General features: G+C 37.3%; 1 protein-coding gene across 2 annotated transcripts; it reads right to left on the reverse strand.

Annotated features, from left to right (window-relative positions):
• Positions 1–11,115: 11,115 nt before the first annotated feature.
• On the reverse strand, positions 11,116–16,851 carry LOC117408489 (cyclin-G2). Of its 2 annotated transcripts, none has more exons than XM_034013499.3 (8): positions 16,634–16,851; positions 15,095–15,224; positions 14,838–14,975; positions 14,211–14,461; positions 13,743–13,821; positions 13,535–13,633; positions 13,078–13,280; positions 11,116–12,467 (listed from the first exon to the last, which is right to left on the reverse strand). In XM_034013499.3, exons 2-8 carry the CDS (start codon positions 15,221–15,223, stop codon positions 12,341–12,343), a joined length of 1,026 nt encoding a protein of 341 aa, XP_033869390.3. In that variant the 5' UTR covers position 15,224; positions 16,634–16,851; the 3' UTR covers positions 11,116–12,340. The 2 variants fall into 2 exon arrangements, with proteins under 2 accessions (XP_033869390.3, XP_033869391.3); XM_034013500.3 differs by having other exon boundaries at positions 15,095–15,227.

Genomic DNA, 16,851 nt, shown 5'->3' on the forward strand with positions numbered 1-16,851 from the left:
TTTAACCCCATCCCTGAAAACCTTACATTCACATTACTGTTAACACCAACAGGGCTTCTGTCCTGCCACAGTTACCTAAACTTGTTTCAAATTATAGCAAAAGGAGAGTGCTATACGTAAATATAGAGACAGACACTAAGACTGAAAGAAAGCAAGAATCACTAATCACTCATGTTTGTTTCATTATAAACATTTTGAATGAATAAAAAGACCCAACTGTCCCCTTACTTTTTGATCCAATGTAATTTTGGCTCCATACATTTCATTATTTACCAGATTTTAGTAAGTCACACTGTTGTAATTATCAATAGAGCAGTGCCAGTGTGATACCATATCAGGAACACTGTGCACTATTTGTTCCAATCCATCGTGTTGCCCTTGCTGTGAAGGCTGTGTTCAGGCAACGCTTGTGTTAGTGATTCTTTGTGATAACAGTACTGCACCAATGGTACTAACCATTTCTGTATGAGAAAAGTGAAAGAAAGAAAGAAAGAAAGAAAGCCTCGGGTTATTTTATTGTTCTTAGTTGTTTACTTTTCTTTTGATTCCTGGTTTCTATTACTTCAGGAAACAAAAGTTGAGGGATAACCAAAAGTAAGAACTTTAAAGTGTAAATATGCTTTTAATAATCTGGACACTTACTGCTACTGTAGTCATAAACACTTCTAACAACAACTGAAACTGATCAGCCTAGTAAAGAATATGTAAACAGAAACAATGGTACAGTATTATTATAGTGTACAATAGTACATAACATACTTACAGTGTGGGTCTGTGTATTCAATACTGAAAGACTGGGACAGGGGAAATACCCAAAGTCTTGTTATTACTGTAGCAGTGTATTGGTGCCTTGAAAAGTTACTGCAGTCTCATTTCTTTATAAAAGCCAGGTAATTCAACCAACGGGAAGAAGAACTAATTTTATACACCAACTACCAACTATGACGACAACAACAACAACCTTGGATTTATATAGTGCCTTTCACAGCCAAAGCCACCCCGAACGATTAACAGAAGTGCCGAGGAGAAAACAAAAAACAACCTTCTGGATACACTCTAGTGGGTGGTGTATGTTTATATACACAACCTGACAATCCCTCACGGAAACATTTTATGACATTCCTCTTTACCAGCATAATGATCAGAAACCATGTTTGTTTTGTTTGTTCACACATGAAGCTCCAAGTTCCTTTTACAATCCTATGTATGCACATATGCACGGGGAGTATCAATATAATAAATACACAACTTACTGTAAGAATGGGATCATGCTTTGTGATTAGTTGGGTACTTCTTGGGTTAAGGTTAATGAATTCACGCCTGAATTTGGATTTGAAATCTGTCTTTAAATCTATTTACCTTTTTGCAAGGATGTCAATTTAAGGAAAGTGATAGTTAAATGCCAGTAGAGATTTGTAAAATAATATTTTTAAAACGATTTAAAGGTAGCCAACAGAAGAGGTGTGGATGACTGGGTGGTTTGTAACTGTGTGGCCTCTTTTATTCATCATGTCCAGTGATCCAAACCAGTAGAAGACAACAGCTTCTACACTCACTGTTCTGTTGTTATTGTCATATTGAAGATATTTTAACACAATATATACACTTGAATTTACAGGTATATCATCCTGTCCCACTTCAAATGGAGTTTCTAGGACAGGAAGGAATCTAGCCAGGCCAGAATGTTGACCTATGCTGGAATTTGGCCAACACAGGTTAACACCCCTGTCACCATAGTGACGGACATAACAGAGTTTGACACTATACTTTCCTGAAGGGAAACGGTAAACAGACAAAGATCAGTATTTAATTTTAAATAAGAATGCTTGTATCCATGGTTGTGTGATTATAACTAATGGACAAGGACGTCTTATAGCCTTGTTTATTACACAAGGGATTTTTGACCAGTGTTACCACCATTATACAGTATTTGTATTCATTAGGAAAATAAACAAGCCTTTACAGTTAGCAGGAATTTATTGGTCAGGGATGGGCACGCACAGATTCCCCCAAATAAGCACCACAGACAATAATTAAAACAATGAGGTATAATCGCAATAAATCTAGCATTTTGAAAATTCTAGATTTTATTTAGGTTAATTTACAGAGCCACAAAATACACATACCTTAAACTTTACTATTTTATACATGGCTTAATTTGTGCTGGATTACACCGGATCCCAGATCTAGTATCTTTTTGTATGATAGATGAGAATTATATACTTTTGAAATGATAAACTGTATGAAATAAAAAATAAAAAATGTTGTTGCAAAAATAACTCTATATACATAACTTGTATAATAATTAAAAAAAAATGACAAAAGTGTAATGTGACACTATATTTTAGGATGCGACATGTATGAGTAAGAAAACTAGTAGTTTTTTTACACCCCAAATGGCAAAACACCAAATAATTGCATTCAACAGTGTTGTCGCTCCTGTGATCAGATTAGTCCCCCCACCACTGGTATTGTTCAAGCCTAAAGATTATGTAAAACATGGCCAGGTGAAGATTGGCATGCAGCTACCGACACCAACAATAAGACCAACAGAAGGCAATGTCCCGCCTTCCTGATTTGTATCTATCATTGATTCGTTCTGAATACTTTAAACCCGCCCCAACTACTGAGTGACAGTACATTCCTACATTTCTATTGGAGACTCCGCTTGCGAGATTTAAAACGAGATTACAATCAGGATGGAGGCTTGCTAGCGGGATTTAAAGCTCTATTACAGTTAAGAAGATTTAAAACAGACTTGTGGCGAAATGTACAAAAATGCCTACACTCAAAAACCCCAGAAGAATGTGCCCGTGACCATAGGGATTTCATTGTTGAAGACAGCAAAGGAAAGAAGGTACAACTTAAGTGTGCAAGTACTGTTGAGTTACTACTGTACATATTTTGACAGAAAAAAAAAACCTCCAAGCATTTTGGAAAGTAACAAAAAACACTAATTTCATACAGTATATCAAAAACGAAAGCCCTGAAAAAAACGATTTACATAAAACTTGAAAATAGCTAAAAAGAAGCACCAAAAAATACAATTAATAAAACCCGAAAACCAGAAACCCTAATTATATTGCATGGCATAGCCAGACTGACATCTTACACTAGTAGAGTAGAGAGGCTCTCCCAGTGTAATAACATGAAATAAAGATATTTGAATTTTTTTTTAATACAGTTTGTTAATCACTCTATGTAAATATTTGTATATTGGGCTTAAAGCTTATTGGGAACAGCGTTCCTAGCAACAGCTTGTGTTTGCCCTCCAACAGCCCTGTGGCCCACAATAGGAATCCATAGGAATATAGATACCTTGGATAAACGGCCTGTCATAGTTATTCCTCAAAGGGTGTTGCATGGCATATAGAATTTAAAACAGCTCAAATGCTTAAACAAGGCTGTGAGGTGGCATTTATCAGGCACCTTTGCAGCTTTCTCAAAAGGAAAGGCCAAGGATTGGATCTTGCTCTCTTTCTTCCTTATTGCTCAATATTTTACTAATTTAAAAAAGATTCTTGTCATGCTTATGCAATTTCTGAGACTGCTTTGCATCAGGCTCTGTGGATAGTGAATTTATTTATCAATCTAGCACCTCTCATGAACACAGACATTCATAAAGATATAAAATACATAAATAAAATACAATTTGTCAAAATACAGCTGCATGTTTTGACAAGAACAGATCTGGTGTGTACAGTACTAGGTGTGAAGGCGCCTGCCCTCTGCATTACATGTTAATCTGTCTTTTATATTTTTTACAGCTATAACAAAAGGGAAAGATGACTGTGTTCAGTTCAGCAGTGTTGTAGATATGTAGCCAAGGCCAGCTCCAGTTGGGGGATCAGGCCGGTGCTTGTATTCTAGATTTGTTTTTTGACAAAACAAGAAACGATAGAGAACACATGTTACATTATCCATGTTTATGGGCATTTCACATTAATGGGAATAATAGTCTTGTTATTAATTTTCAAAACCTCTGTTTTACATAAACCAGTCTGGGTTTGGTTCTGTGTGCCTAAAGAATGTGTTGACAAAACAAGAAAAGATAGAGAACATACAAATATGACATTTGTAACAATGGGCCTTTTTCACAAAACTCCTTGTTCCTTACTGTTTGATAAAATAAACAAAGTTTTACAAAAATATGATTCCTTGGTGACTCTTTACTATAACTACAATCATGCACACTTTACTTCGACCATAAACTATACGGGTCAATTGCAGCGCACCAGTGATTCAGTTCACATCAAGTAGAATAAAATGTGACTAGAAAACCCTGCAAATCTGTACTAACTTAATCCTGATTGCAGCGTACCAAACAGGTGATCCCGGTAATTGGTTTAACTGATCGGAACAAGTGGAACAAGTTAGACAAATAATAAAGACTAACCTACAACTATGGCCAAAAGTTTTGCATCACCCTATAGAATTAACAAATTTTGCTTCATAAAGTAAAATGAAACCTGCTGAATAATGTTACATTAAAACATTAAAATGACATACAGCTTTGTAGTTTTCCATATACTTAACGGCTTCCTGTAGACTTTTGCGATATCATTTTATAGTTTCTTTGGTCAATAAAATATCAAAATGATGTCTCAATCCTAAAATTCTCGGCGAGGCAAAACTTTTGGTCATAGCTGTATAAACCCTTCTTTACTAATATGATATGTGGAATTCAGTGACAGGTAAATATATAAAGGGATCCCTGAACAAAAAGAAGGACACATTTTTATTACATCAGTGTGATTTTTCTCACAGATCTGACTGCCTTGACTGATTTAGCAGATGATCTACCTGTGATGATTAACTTCTGGTAACCTGCAATGAGCAGGTGTACTAACTTGCAAAAAAGGGCCTCACAATGTGTAGTGGGAGGAGAGCGCTTGGCTTCTGGAATGCGACTACCAGCAATTCGAGCATACATGGATGACATGACAATAACCTGCACTAATCGGTTATTGGGCAAATTAACCAATAACATTGAATGGGCACGAATGCAATTCAAGCCCACTAAATCAAGAAGCTTCTCTATAATTAAAGGTAAAGTAGTAGATACAGTAAAAGGTTCTACATTAATGGTGAGGCAATACCAACAGTGTCTGAGAAGCCAGTGAAAAGTCTTGGGAGATGGTACGATGGGGATCTAACATACATAGTTTGTGTGGGAGAATTTAGACAACAAGCAGCGGAAGGGTTGAAGAGCATAGACCAAGGAGTTTAAGTGCACCAAGGTCAGACTGGAAATGACATTAGTAGAGTCACATGACAAATGCATAAGGGAGGCAACATCTGTGTTGAAAACTGGAAGAAAGTGGGGGCGGCAAAGAAAGCTGTGGAAGATGCAAAGGCTGCCCTTCGAATCGGTGATATTATGGGGCAAGTTCAGCATGGAAGAGGGGGATTTGGTCTCAGTTCAGCTCCTCCTACATGGCACAAGGCAACCCCAGCTCAACAGAGGAAGCTGCTAGTCAATGAGGTGCAAAAGCAGGAGAAGATGGGGTGTGTAAAGGCCATTTCCCAGGCCAAGCAGGGAGAATGGATGAGATGGGAGAGTGTGGAACAATGCAAGATCGGCTGGCAAGACCTATGGACAATGGAACAGAGCAGGATCAGTTTCCTCATCAGGTCAACATATGATGTTCTCCCATCACCACAGAACCTAAACTTCTGGGTTGGTGAGGATCCCTCATGTCCTTTGTGTTCATCACCTGCAACATTTAGACAGGAGGTAAGGTGGGTCTTAGCCAAGGACGGATTACTTGGCGCCATGACCAGGTGCTGCAATGTTTGACCTTAGCATTGGAAGACAAGCGTAACATGACCAATAAGTTGCCACCAGTTCCATCAAAGCATTACACACAAAAGACAATATTCTTCTGTCCAGAGGGGCAACCACCAAGAAAAGGTGTTAAAACCATGCCTCACCCAGGACAACTGGAAGCTGCTAGAGATTGGAAAATGCTGGCAGATGTTGGTCAATGGCTTATTTTTCCACTTGAGATTGCTACCACTAACCTTCGACCAGACATTGTCTTGTGGTCTAGATCAGCACACCTTGTTAAGAACATAAGAACATAAGAAAGTTTACAAACGAGAGGAAGCCTTTCGGTCCATCTTGCTTGTTTGGTTGTTAGTAGCTTATTGATCCCAGAATCTCATCAAGCAGCTTCTTGAAGGATCCCAGGGTGTCAGCTTCAACAACATTACTGGGGAGTTGGTTCCAGACTTTTTGGGTTTTAAAAATTCCTTCAAATGAGACCATGTTGTGGTCTGAGTTTGCCAATGGCTCTCTGTTTTAGTTATTCTGTCTTCGTTATTTGAAAAGACTAAATTAAGGCATGCCTCCCATCTAGTTGGTGCCTTGACAAATTGCGTTAGGATGCAGTCATTTGTCATTTCCACCATTTCAATTTCGTCCGTCGTGCTCCCCACTGGGTTTTCCCATTTTATATGGAGAAGTTGAAATCTCCCATTAGTATGGCTTCTCCTTTGCTACACGCATTTCTAATGTCATTGTATAACAGATTATTTTGCTCGGCATCTGAATTTGGCGGTCTATAGCATGCTCCTATTATTATGCCCTTTGAATTTTTGTCCATTATTCTGACCTATATTGATTCGGCGTTGTTTTCTTCGTCCAGATTTAACACCTGGGCTTCAAGACTATTTCTTATGTACCTGTACAGCGCTACCCCTCCGCCTCTTCTGTCCTGCCTGTCTTTCCTATACAGTGTGTACCCACTAATATTATATTCTCTCCATCACTCCCAGACAACCAAGTTTCTGTAACACCTATCACATTGTAGTTACTTGTTAGTGCAGTAGCTTCAAGAAAGAAGAGGAAGAAACTTTGGTATGTTCAACTAGCTGCTGAAGCGGAACAGCTAGGATGGAGAGTCCGGGTTTATCCAGTGGAGGTGGGTTGTCGAGGATTTGTGGCACACTCTACAACCCGGTTTCTCAGAGGTGTCAGGTTCAGTGGTCAAGAGTTGCGTCTCCCAGTGAAGAACTTATCTGAAGCAGCAGAAAGGAGCAGCAACTGGCTGAGGTTGAGACCGAAAGATTCTGACTGGGTATCTCAAGCATAATAGAAAGAAAGCAACACTGATGTACAGGTAAGTAAGCTGGGCTGAGTTGAGTGGGGGACTGAGGGGGTTGATGCTGGGATGCCAGAATCACTGTCGAGCCCTCTTGAGGTGTCGTGGGCTAGTTGACGAAACACAGAGGCTGTGTGGTCCAGTGGTTAAAGAAAAGGGCTTGTAACCAGGAGGTCCCCGGTTCAAATCCCACCTCAGCCACTGACTCATTGTGTGACCCTGAGCAAGTCACTTAACCTCCTTGTGCTCCGTCTTTCAGGTGAGACGTAGTTGTAAGTGACTCTGCAGCTGATGCATCGTTCACACACCCTAGTCTCTGTAAGTCGCCTTGGATAAAGGCGTGCTGAAAAATAAACAAATAAAAATAATAATAACAATGTACCCTACTTAGCTCAATCCAGACGGTTGTCATGCTGATGCGCTGGGGAGACCACACTGTGGTTGATCCCTGGAGCCAGCTTCGCAGCCATTGTGTGTGCTGATGCACTGGGGAGGCAAAATAAGTTGATCCCTAGAGCCACACCAGGCAGAAGGATATCTATATCATCAGATGGAAAGAAACACAAATGGATGGAAATGCAGGTGGATCACATTAGTTTACTGTAAAAGCTACGTCTTAGTTGGTGCTTACCTTGGTTACCAAGTTCAAATCAGCATGAAGTTTTAACATCTACTCTCATGTAATGGAAATCACTTTAGTCCAATCAAGTGGACTAAACCTGTCTAATCCACTAGTAAGACACATCAAGTGGACTAAACCTACCTAATCCTCTAGTAAGACGCATCAAGTGGACTAAACCTGCCTAATATACTAGTAAGACACATGAAGTCGACTAAACCTGCCTAATCCACTAGTTAGACACATCAAGTCGACTAAATCTGGTACGCTGCAATTGACCCTACATTTCCAGCTTGTTTGCATTCCTTAGTACTTGCCAATCTGTAAACTAAGCAGGCAAGCCCCTACCAACTGCAGCAGGAAATGGTTACAAATGCCATCTGCAATCTGTAGGTGAAGCAAAACCAAAATGTGAAGACATTTCAAATAAATGGGAATTGTATTTTACTTTAAGCAGAAGCCCAAGGTTTGCTATAAGCCCTCAAGTTTTAAGCATCAATGCTGCAGAACCTTTTCGAGAACAATGTAGCGAATGGAACCTCATGTGCAATGTCTAAATTACAAGTTCTCACCATCTTCTACTGCACTGAAGAGGTGCAGTAGAAGATGCTCTGTTAACAGCCTACCTTGGCTGCTAGTCAAAACTACCACCTGTGTCCTGTATTTAAAAGCTCAGCGATCTAAGCATCTCCCAGTGTGATGTATCTTCATTCATGTTACTGCACCGCTCTGGTACAGCTGGGCAGGCTGACACATTTTCCCTATTGACAGGTCTGTGTGACTCTTATACAAGGCCCCCCTTTTGATTAACATTTGATTCCACAGGTGACTACTCCTGCATTCTAGGCTAGGCAGAAAGTCCAAATACATTCTCCATCACAGCAACTCCTCACAATGCATGGCAGCCATCTCGGTTAACACAGGTAGGTGCATCACACAGGGCGAGGCAATCCACACACAGGCGCAGTATACAACAAGCTTGGGGTTTCTCAGTATTTAAATACTAAGTAATATTTATTCATTAAAATCCATTCAAAACCAAAACAGCATTTGTTCCAGTGCAAAGTTTGTACCTCTTGAAATAAAACAAAGAATTAGCATACTAATACAAAATACAGATGAACCCGTTTTATATCACCTCGCTTAATCATTCCACAGTTATTATCACAAAACACTCGCCGTGCACCATAGGTTCTTTGAGAAATTACCTAATATGGTCTCACAAACCTGCTTATTGGCACGTTTTGTGTTACAGTTAATGATACAAAATAAATTGTCCTGTACTAAACTATATACATTTGTTTAAATGTAAAGAATGACTAAAAGCCAAACTATTTGCTCCAAATTATACAAGTGCTAGTCAGAGCCTCTGTTTCCCCTTCAGACCGCGTGGTAACGGCTGAGCCTTGACAACTACAATTGCAAGTATTTTTTGTATAACCCTCCCAATTTAAAAATGGCATTCTATGTTTGCTTTATAATGATTCTTCGTTTTATTTCTTTTTATATTTGTATTTCGTTTCATTTATTTTTATTTTGTGTTATTTCGTATTTGTGAAAAACACAGTGCTCTACATGCACAATGAAAACGCTACAGTCTAAGTAGTTTTACATCAATAGCTCATTGGGCTCATACATAATGTTATTTAAATTTTAAATAGTGAGCAGATAGGTTTGTTGATTGTTTGAGTAGTATTGTTTCTTGGGATAACACAATACTGAGCTCAAGTCATGTGATTTCATAAAAACGCCAGGTGCTCAGTGTTTGGTATTTGAGTTAAAATTGCCAAAATGAGTTGATTAAGAATATGTATAAATAGCTATTCGAAAAGACATGATTTTAATTAACGCAAGAACAGCAATTACAATTGCATGACTTCAAGAAAACAATGTCAAGGTCTTGCCGTGGCCAGCTTTTTCTCCTGACCTGAGTCCAATAGAACATGTTTGACCAAATTGCCAGTGCCATCCACAGGAGACAACCGCAACCAGCCAACCTTCGCCAGCTGGCTGCAGCTGCACAGGAAGTGGCGGAACATCCCACAGCAGTCTATCCAGAGGCTGAACAGGTCTGTGCATCAACACTGCCAGGTTTGTGTTAATGCTCAGGGAGGTCATATACCCGATACTAACTTTGTAATGTTTTCATTTTGACAGGGTGTCACGTTTCATACTGAAAACTTACCATGATTCTGTGATTTGTTTTTTTGTTCACATTTTCTGTGATTTTGTTTGAGATCTATGTTTAAAATATTTGATTAAATCCATTAGACCTGAGTGTAGTGTTTTTTTTGCGCATGAGTATATATTTGTTGTTGCGTATTAGCTTGTTCTTTGCAAAGGAAACAAACTGCAAACTGCAACTTCAGACTTTCAGCTGTGTGTGGGTTGTTAAGCAAGCGTACATATCAAAATGAGGAAGTGAGAAAAGCAGAAGTGGTTTTAATGTTTGGTTTTGGTGGCAGGTTCCAAGTATGTGACAGTACTGCTACTGTAAATGACATCATCACTGCATTATACGCCCAATCGGATCAACTTGGCAGACCTGAGCAAGGCAAACCAATCCTTGTTTCTTTGGAAAACAAGGAAGAACTAAATATTTAGGAGTTGGTGACCAACGCCATGCCCATCGTAGTCTTTAATTTCTCAAAAGGAAAGCAAACACAACAGCTATAGCACATTATACACTAGCAAATAACAATTGTAAGGACAAGGCTTGATATAGAATGAGACTTCACATCCACATCCTATCACATCCAATAGTGATTTAAACCCAATCCCTTAAATGTGTTTCATCCTCTCAGTTCACAAGGAAAGTAGTCTAGGGTAGCATGCAGTTTGGATGAACACAAACTGGCATCCTATTAATTTATCTTAGAATATTAGGTCAAAAAACTGTTTGAACAAACATCCAATAATGAATAGTCACAAAGTCTTTCAACAGTCACAGCCTGAGAAAAATGGATAGGGATCCATCTTATCAAAGAGGGTACCTGGGTGTTCAAAAATGAACCATACAGTACACTTCCTTTGGGCTTTCTTTGATTAGTTTAGGTTCTTTAAATTCTTCTAAATAATGGGTTCAATATGAAATCAAATGGGTTTCCATACCAAATACACTTTGGATCGGAATAGTGCACCTCCTATTAGAAAGCTGATTCTGGACACCAAATACAGTCCCACGTGAATGCAGAACAAGGTTAGGACTAGTCCACATATATATCTAAGCTGTTCGCAATTCTTCAATAAAAACAGACTTTGGGGTAGGGAACCACTAACATATTCATTATGAAATATAAAGGTTTAAAAAGAAGACTTTCTCTAGTACTGTAATGTATCTAGCACTTAAAGGTTGACAATCCCACAAAAAGATCAAAACATTTATATATAAAAAAAAAGTATTTTTTATTTGCCTGAGATTCTTGCAAAATTTTCAAAATCATGACAACTAAATTTACAATATTTATAACTATGAACAATAAGTTAATATCTACAGGCAATTATACACAATGCTACATTTCTAATGAACATTTTACATTTTAAATAACTTCATATATAAATCTGTACATTTTTTTTTTAACACTTAAGTTGTTTTTTTTATACATACAGTTTTTGGCATTTTACAATTTTTATACATTTTGTATTTTTTTCTTTTTTTTGTAAAGTTAGCTTTACACACACAGAATCAGTCAACTTACAACAAATGTCCATACAAGCCAAACCTGACACCACTCACATTTTAAACTAATCAGATCTTATCACATACAACATACTCTTTACTCTCGCATGTAAACTCTTTTATGCATACTTTAAGTTGGCACTTAAAGTAATTAACAACAAAAAAAATCATGCAATATAATCTCAAAGTGTAACAAAACAAATTTCAGAGCAATTCAGAAAACAGTCCGCAGTAAAGCACAATACACATTGTAGCACCATAGATGCTTCATAGACATTCTGCACCTCAAACAGTGAAATTCATGGAAGCTAAGCTGGCTGGTCTTGTGTTTTTGTCTTTACATAGGCACTGACATTTTACCAGTGAGTTTATTTCCAACTCTTCATCTTAAGAGGCTAGAATAACCCCTATATGATGCATAACATGTACAGGCACAGTTTGTTTTTTTGTCCCTGCAAGCTACTCTCATCTTGAAAGATAAAAAATAAATGTGCAAAATAACTGTTTTGGCATTTCCCCTCATATTCAACTGTCTTTGTTTTTCAAATGAGGAATACAAGAACGATGTGCTTGGCATCGTAGCAAGTATTGATACTGCTACTTTGTGCTTTATCTTCTGGAATGTGAAAAGTACAAACAGAACTAATTAATCTACAATCAAAATTGACTAACTGGTATCACTTTCACAAACCGATATACTTAAAATCCTAACATAATAGCCAGCTGCCAAATAAATGCAACCTGTAAATTATTTCTTACTGAGACATGTCAAAACTGTTAACAACCACATAAGAAAACGTACATGTCCCACAGGCACTTGGTTTAGCCCGATATTATGCGAGCAGAACTCCAATGAAGACTGCTTGATGGTGTGGAATCAACAGCAATGACATGTTGTATTAAGACCTCCTCAGTCTTAAACAAGATTCACGGTTGCTACTGTACTGAAAGCCACTTGGATTTGCGACGCAGATCTTCTGGGAAGAAAGCTCCCTCCAGGTGACTCATTGGGGAGCTGCTCAGACTCTCCTCTCCACAGCTCATGTCTTCACACGAGTCCTCACTGGTGGGGGGGGGGGGGGACGACAAGAAGTAATTAGGACCTGAATATATATGTATTGTAAACCATTCTATACGAATATCAGACTTGTATAGCTATGTTATGTATAGTTCTGCTCAAGTGTGTATACTGTAAACCTAACCTTTTTTTTTTTTTTTACATTAACACCCAAATATAAACCAGCCCTTATATTTAATGGCAAGAAAAAAATGAAACAGACAAATTAAAAAGAACTAAAAGTAAAGGAGATTAGAAGCAAAACAAGACCTCCTGAAAAATAGAAAAGTCGGTCAAGTTGTGTTTGGCATCCAGCCATGTTCAAGGTTTATGTAACTTATCAGTAACTGTACCCCTGTCATTGTAAAAATAACTGTGACCCAGACTACAGAAGTAACATAAGGAAGATTCCATTCTTAAAGATATATGCACATATATGCACACAGGCTTATTTAGAAAGCAATATTCTGCACAAACACATTTTTAAATGCACTCACTCCTGCAACAGTGGAAAGTGATGCTGCTTGATCCATTTATTTTTTGGTAAAAACTCTAATGATCCATAATGAAAGCTTAATTGTCAGTTAAAGCAGAGCTTCCTAGTACAATAGCTTACCTTTCACTCTCGTCCCAACCTCCCTCAGGAATTGTCGGCAGCTCAGGAATACAGCAGTAACTGCTGTGCAGACTCTGAGCTGTTCGCCTGGAAACAATCCACACCAATTTCTTGTGATCAGGTTTGCAACATTCAGGTGAAGAATATTCTGCCAAACACTTTGATACCAACTCTCTCCAGTACAGCAAATCTCCATCAACAATCTAGAGTGACAAAAAAAACAAAAAAGTTCTTGTTAGTCACCAGAATGCAGTTAAAACTTAAAAAGCCATTTGCCTATATTGCAAGAGTTATCGAGGAAGTCTAAAAAGAAATGCAAGGCAGTGTATGCAACATTTCAGTTTCAAATAAAACGTATTCATGTTGCAATTAGTTACCAATCTAAACGAATACAGCTTCAGCACACTGAAACTGTAACAGAATCTTAAATTACACTTGTTTTGTCTGTCTAGCTTACCCTTGAATGTTTCTGAACACGCTGTGCAATTTCACACAAGTCTCGGGAATTCAGGGATTCAATCTCCAGAGTGAGGAGAGACAGGGCTAATACTGATGGCTGCAAAAAAAGGAAAATGTATATATTACATATACTAACCTCTATTATTTGGAGCAATTTACCTTCAGTACCGGAATTATATAAATTACATTAAAGATTTTAAACTTACTTTTGCCTTAGAGAACATGAATCGACAGTAGCAGGCTTTTAGCTGGGCTTCGAGTTTGTCGAGATTCAGAATCTCCTTTCTGAAAAACAAAACACAACACTGTTTGAGCATCTGCTCGGTCATCGCAGTTAACACGTACATTGCAAAAAAGTACTGATTTCAATAGCAGCAATCAAATCAATGAGTGTTTAACTTTCTAAAGAACTGCCCAAATAAAAATATAATTAGTATCTGTGTATTTATATATGTTACAGCAAATGCATATATTACAAGATGTATTAATTAACGAGAGATATCAAGAAGCTAAAATATTAATTTAAACAGATGCGTGCCAACTTGTAACTGGACAGTCCCTCTTTAAATGGTGGATTCTTGGTGATACTTATTCTACTTTTATTCACCGCCCACAGCCTTTTATTTCTAATGAATATGGTGACATTGGATGCATGCTTAATACAACAAGCCTACCTTTCTGAGGTATGTGAAAGTGCAACAGCGTGGTACAAGTGCAAAAAGGTTAAGGCAGTTATAGCTTTAAACTGAAACTTCAGTTTTTCAGAAATGATTTTCTCCATTCTTTTGAGGTCTGAAACGGTGCATTTGCATTGACTGATGCGGATTATGTCATGGGTGGGCGGAATATTACACTCCTCTTCCACCACTTTAGCTGCAATGTTGAAGCAACAGACTCCAATGCAGGACAAGTGTTTGGGCTGCACCTATACAGGAGAGAGAGAGAAACAGACGACAGAGATATATTATAATTGGCATGTGATCAATTGTGCACATTACCTTATCTCTTATGTGTTCAATGACTTTATTGCATCTGAAAACGTCCTCTACTGGTACATACACTTTGAATGGATTTATATATTTGTACACATACCTATAACTACTATTTAACTATTGCTGCAAATACTGTAAAGCTACCTGTAATAGCTAATCAGTGAATTCTAATATAATTAGTCAAGCCCAACTAAACAAGGCAACAGGAATACTGAAGTAAAGGTCTTAAACTGTATATACTGTGTAAACAACTTCACAAGATGAAGTAAATCAGAAGATGCAATGGTTATTTCTCTATTTTTTTTTTACCTTCATCATTGCTAAAAACCTATCCAGCAGGTTTACAGCGAGGACAAAGGTCTCCGTACTAAACCCAAAAAAGTTCGTCAAGCTCCAGAGATCTTCAACTTTGGCATCTCTGCGTTTTGCTGAGACACAGTTGTCATTCTGTATATAAAAGTATATATATATGTATTAGTATACATACATATAGGCACACATTCAATTTAACTAAAGCATTATTTCTCAACAATATACTTCACAAATCTGTATGTTTTAAGGCTCACCTCTGGAGCGGATTCAATCAGGTTTAATCCAGTTTGCTTGGGCAGGAAATTCGTCTCCTGTTCTAGATGCAGGTTAAGCTGTTTCAGGTATTTCAAGGCTTCGTTACTCTGGGCTGTTAAATCCTTCATCCTGCTTAAAAACACACAAAAAAACAGTTGAGATCGATTCGTTTTTGTAAACAAAACACCCTAGCCTTGGTTGTAAAGGGGAGGAGTATACAAAGCCCTCCCCTTAGTTTAGATTGACGTCTCTGGGGTTACAGACGGGTGTTGTCTTCAGATCACGTACACCACGGATATGCCACTTGCAAAACAAGAACGGAAATACGCAATTCATCTAAAAATGTTACCTAATTTAAACCAAAACTTTAATAAATAAATAAAACACTGTATCAACTTCACAGACCAGAAATTAAAACAAAACACATCTAACCCAAAACCTAGTCATAAGTAATACACACAATGAGAAACAAAACAATATAAACAAGATTTTCCGTTAGGTGTATTATATACTGTAATACCGTAGCACAGCTACTTTATTTATATATCTTTTTTTTAACCCTACTAACACTCCGGCCATAGCTATATATAAAAAAAAGGTCGGTATCATTAACGATGTTTACATGGAGTGCAAAATAAACACCAGCGATATTTTCTCAGTCAGTAAATGCATCTGATTAAAAAAAATAAAAATAAAAAACACTCCAAGGACCATGTACATTTAAACTAAACATCTTATTTGCAGTACAAAGATAATTAATTCACAAATCATAAAATAGTAAATACATGCACCAGTTACGCCCCCTTAGTTTGCAGAACGAAGGGGCTAGACGGATCTTGACTTTACTGTATCCCTTGTTTTGTCTAGGAAACGTTCTTTTTTTTCAAATAAATTAACCCGAGTAACGACAGCATGAATAAAACGTACCGGTTTAGCCTAATTAGTGTATTTATTTTGAGAAAAACCCATTCTACACAGTTCGAATATGTACCAAAATGTCCTTTTTGAACTGTACACCCCTTCGTCACAACAAAGAAATACAGACATAACATATATGCCAAGGTACTTAAAAATCACAATCATAACCTTGGACCTGGTAAATACATTAAAACTGTTTCATTAAAATTCACTGCTATTACTGTAAAAAAAAAAAAAAAAAACCTTTAAAAAATAGTTTATGGTCGGATCCAAGGTTCTAGCTTATTTTTAGGTATACAGTGTACAGCTGCTTTAAACCCATAAATAAATAAATAAATAAATACAAAATGAAAGGGAAACATTTTTTTAAACAACTTCATGAGAAAATGTACTGTACTTACTGTCTGTGTAGCAACTGTAAAGAACCGATCTACATTGTGATTTTTTTTTACAGAAATAAAATTTTAAAAAAACAACGTACACACATAATACTGTCTGTCAACATTGTAAACTCAACTAAGTAATGATGTCAGTAAATATGTGCCTTGTTATATAATACACTTACACATACATAACATGAACAGTATAGGGAATTATAAAAACAGAAACTGTAAAATTACCTTTTCGGGATTATTTAAATATCCTGCTATCCAAAAGAAAAATGAAGAAAAAAAAACACCCTTGCGCATACAAAAAATCACGTTAATTTTTAAGCTTCCATTGTGTGTTTTTGTGTAAATAAAATATGTTTAAAATAACATATTTTACTCAATTCTTCGCTCTTCCTTGTCTTCTCTTCTCGGTATAAATTCCTCTTGTTGTTGTATTTTTCTACGCC

The sequence above is a fragment of the Acipenser ruthenus genome, chromosome 2 (assembly GCF_902713425.1).
Source record: "Acipenser ruthenus chromosome 2, fAciRut3.2 maternal haplotype, whole genome shotgun sequence".
NCBI classification, from domain to species: Eukaryota; Metazoa; Chordata; class Actinopteri; order Acipenseriformes; family Acipenseridae; genus Acipenser; species Acipenser ruthenus.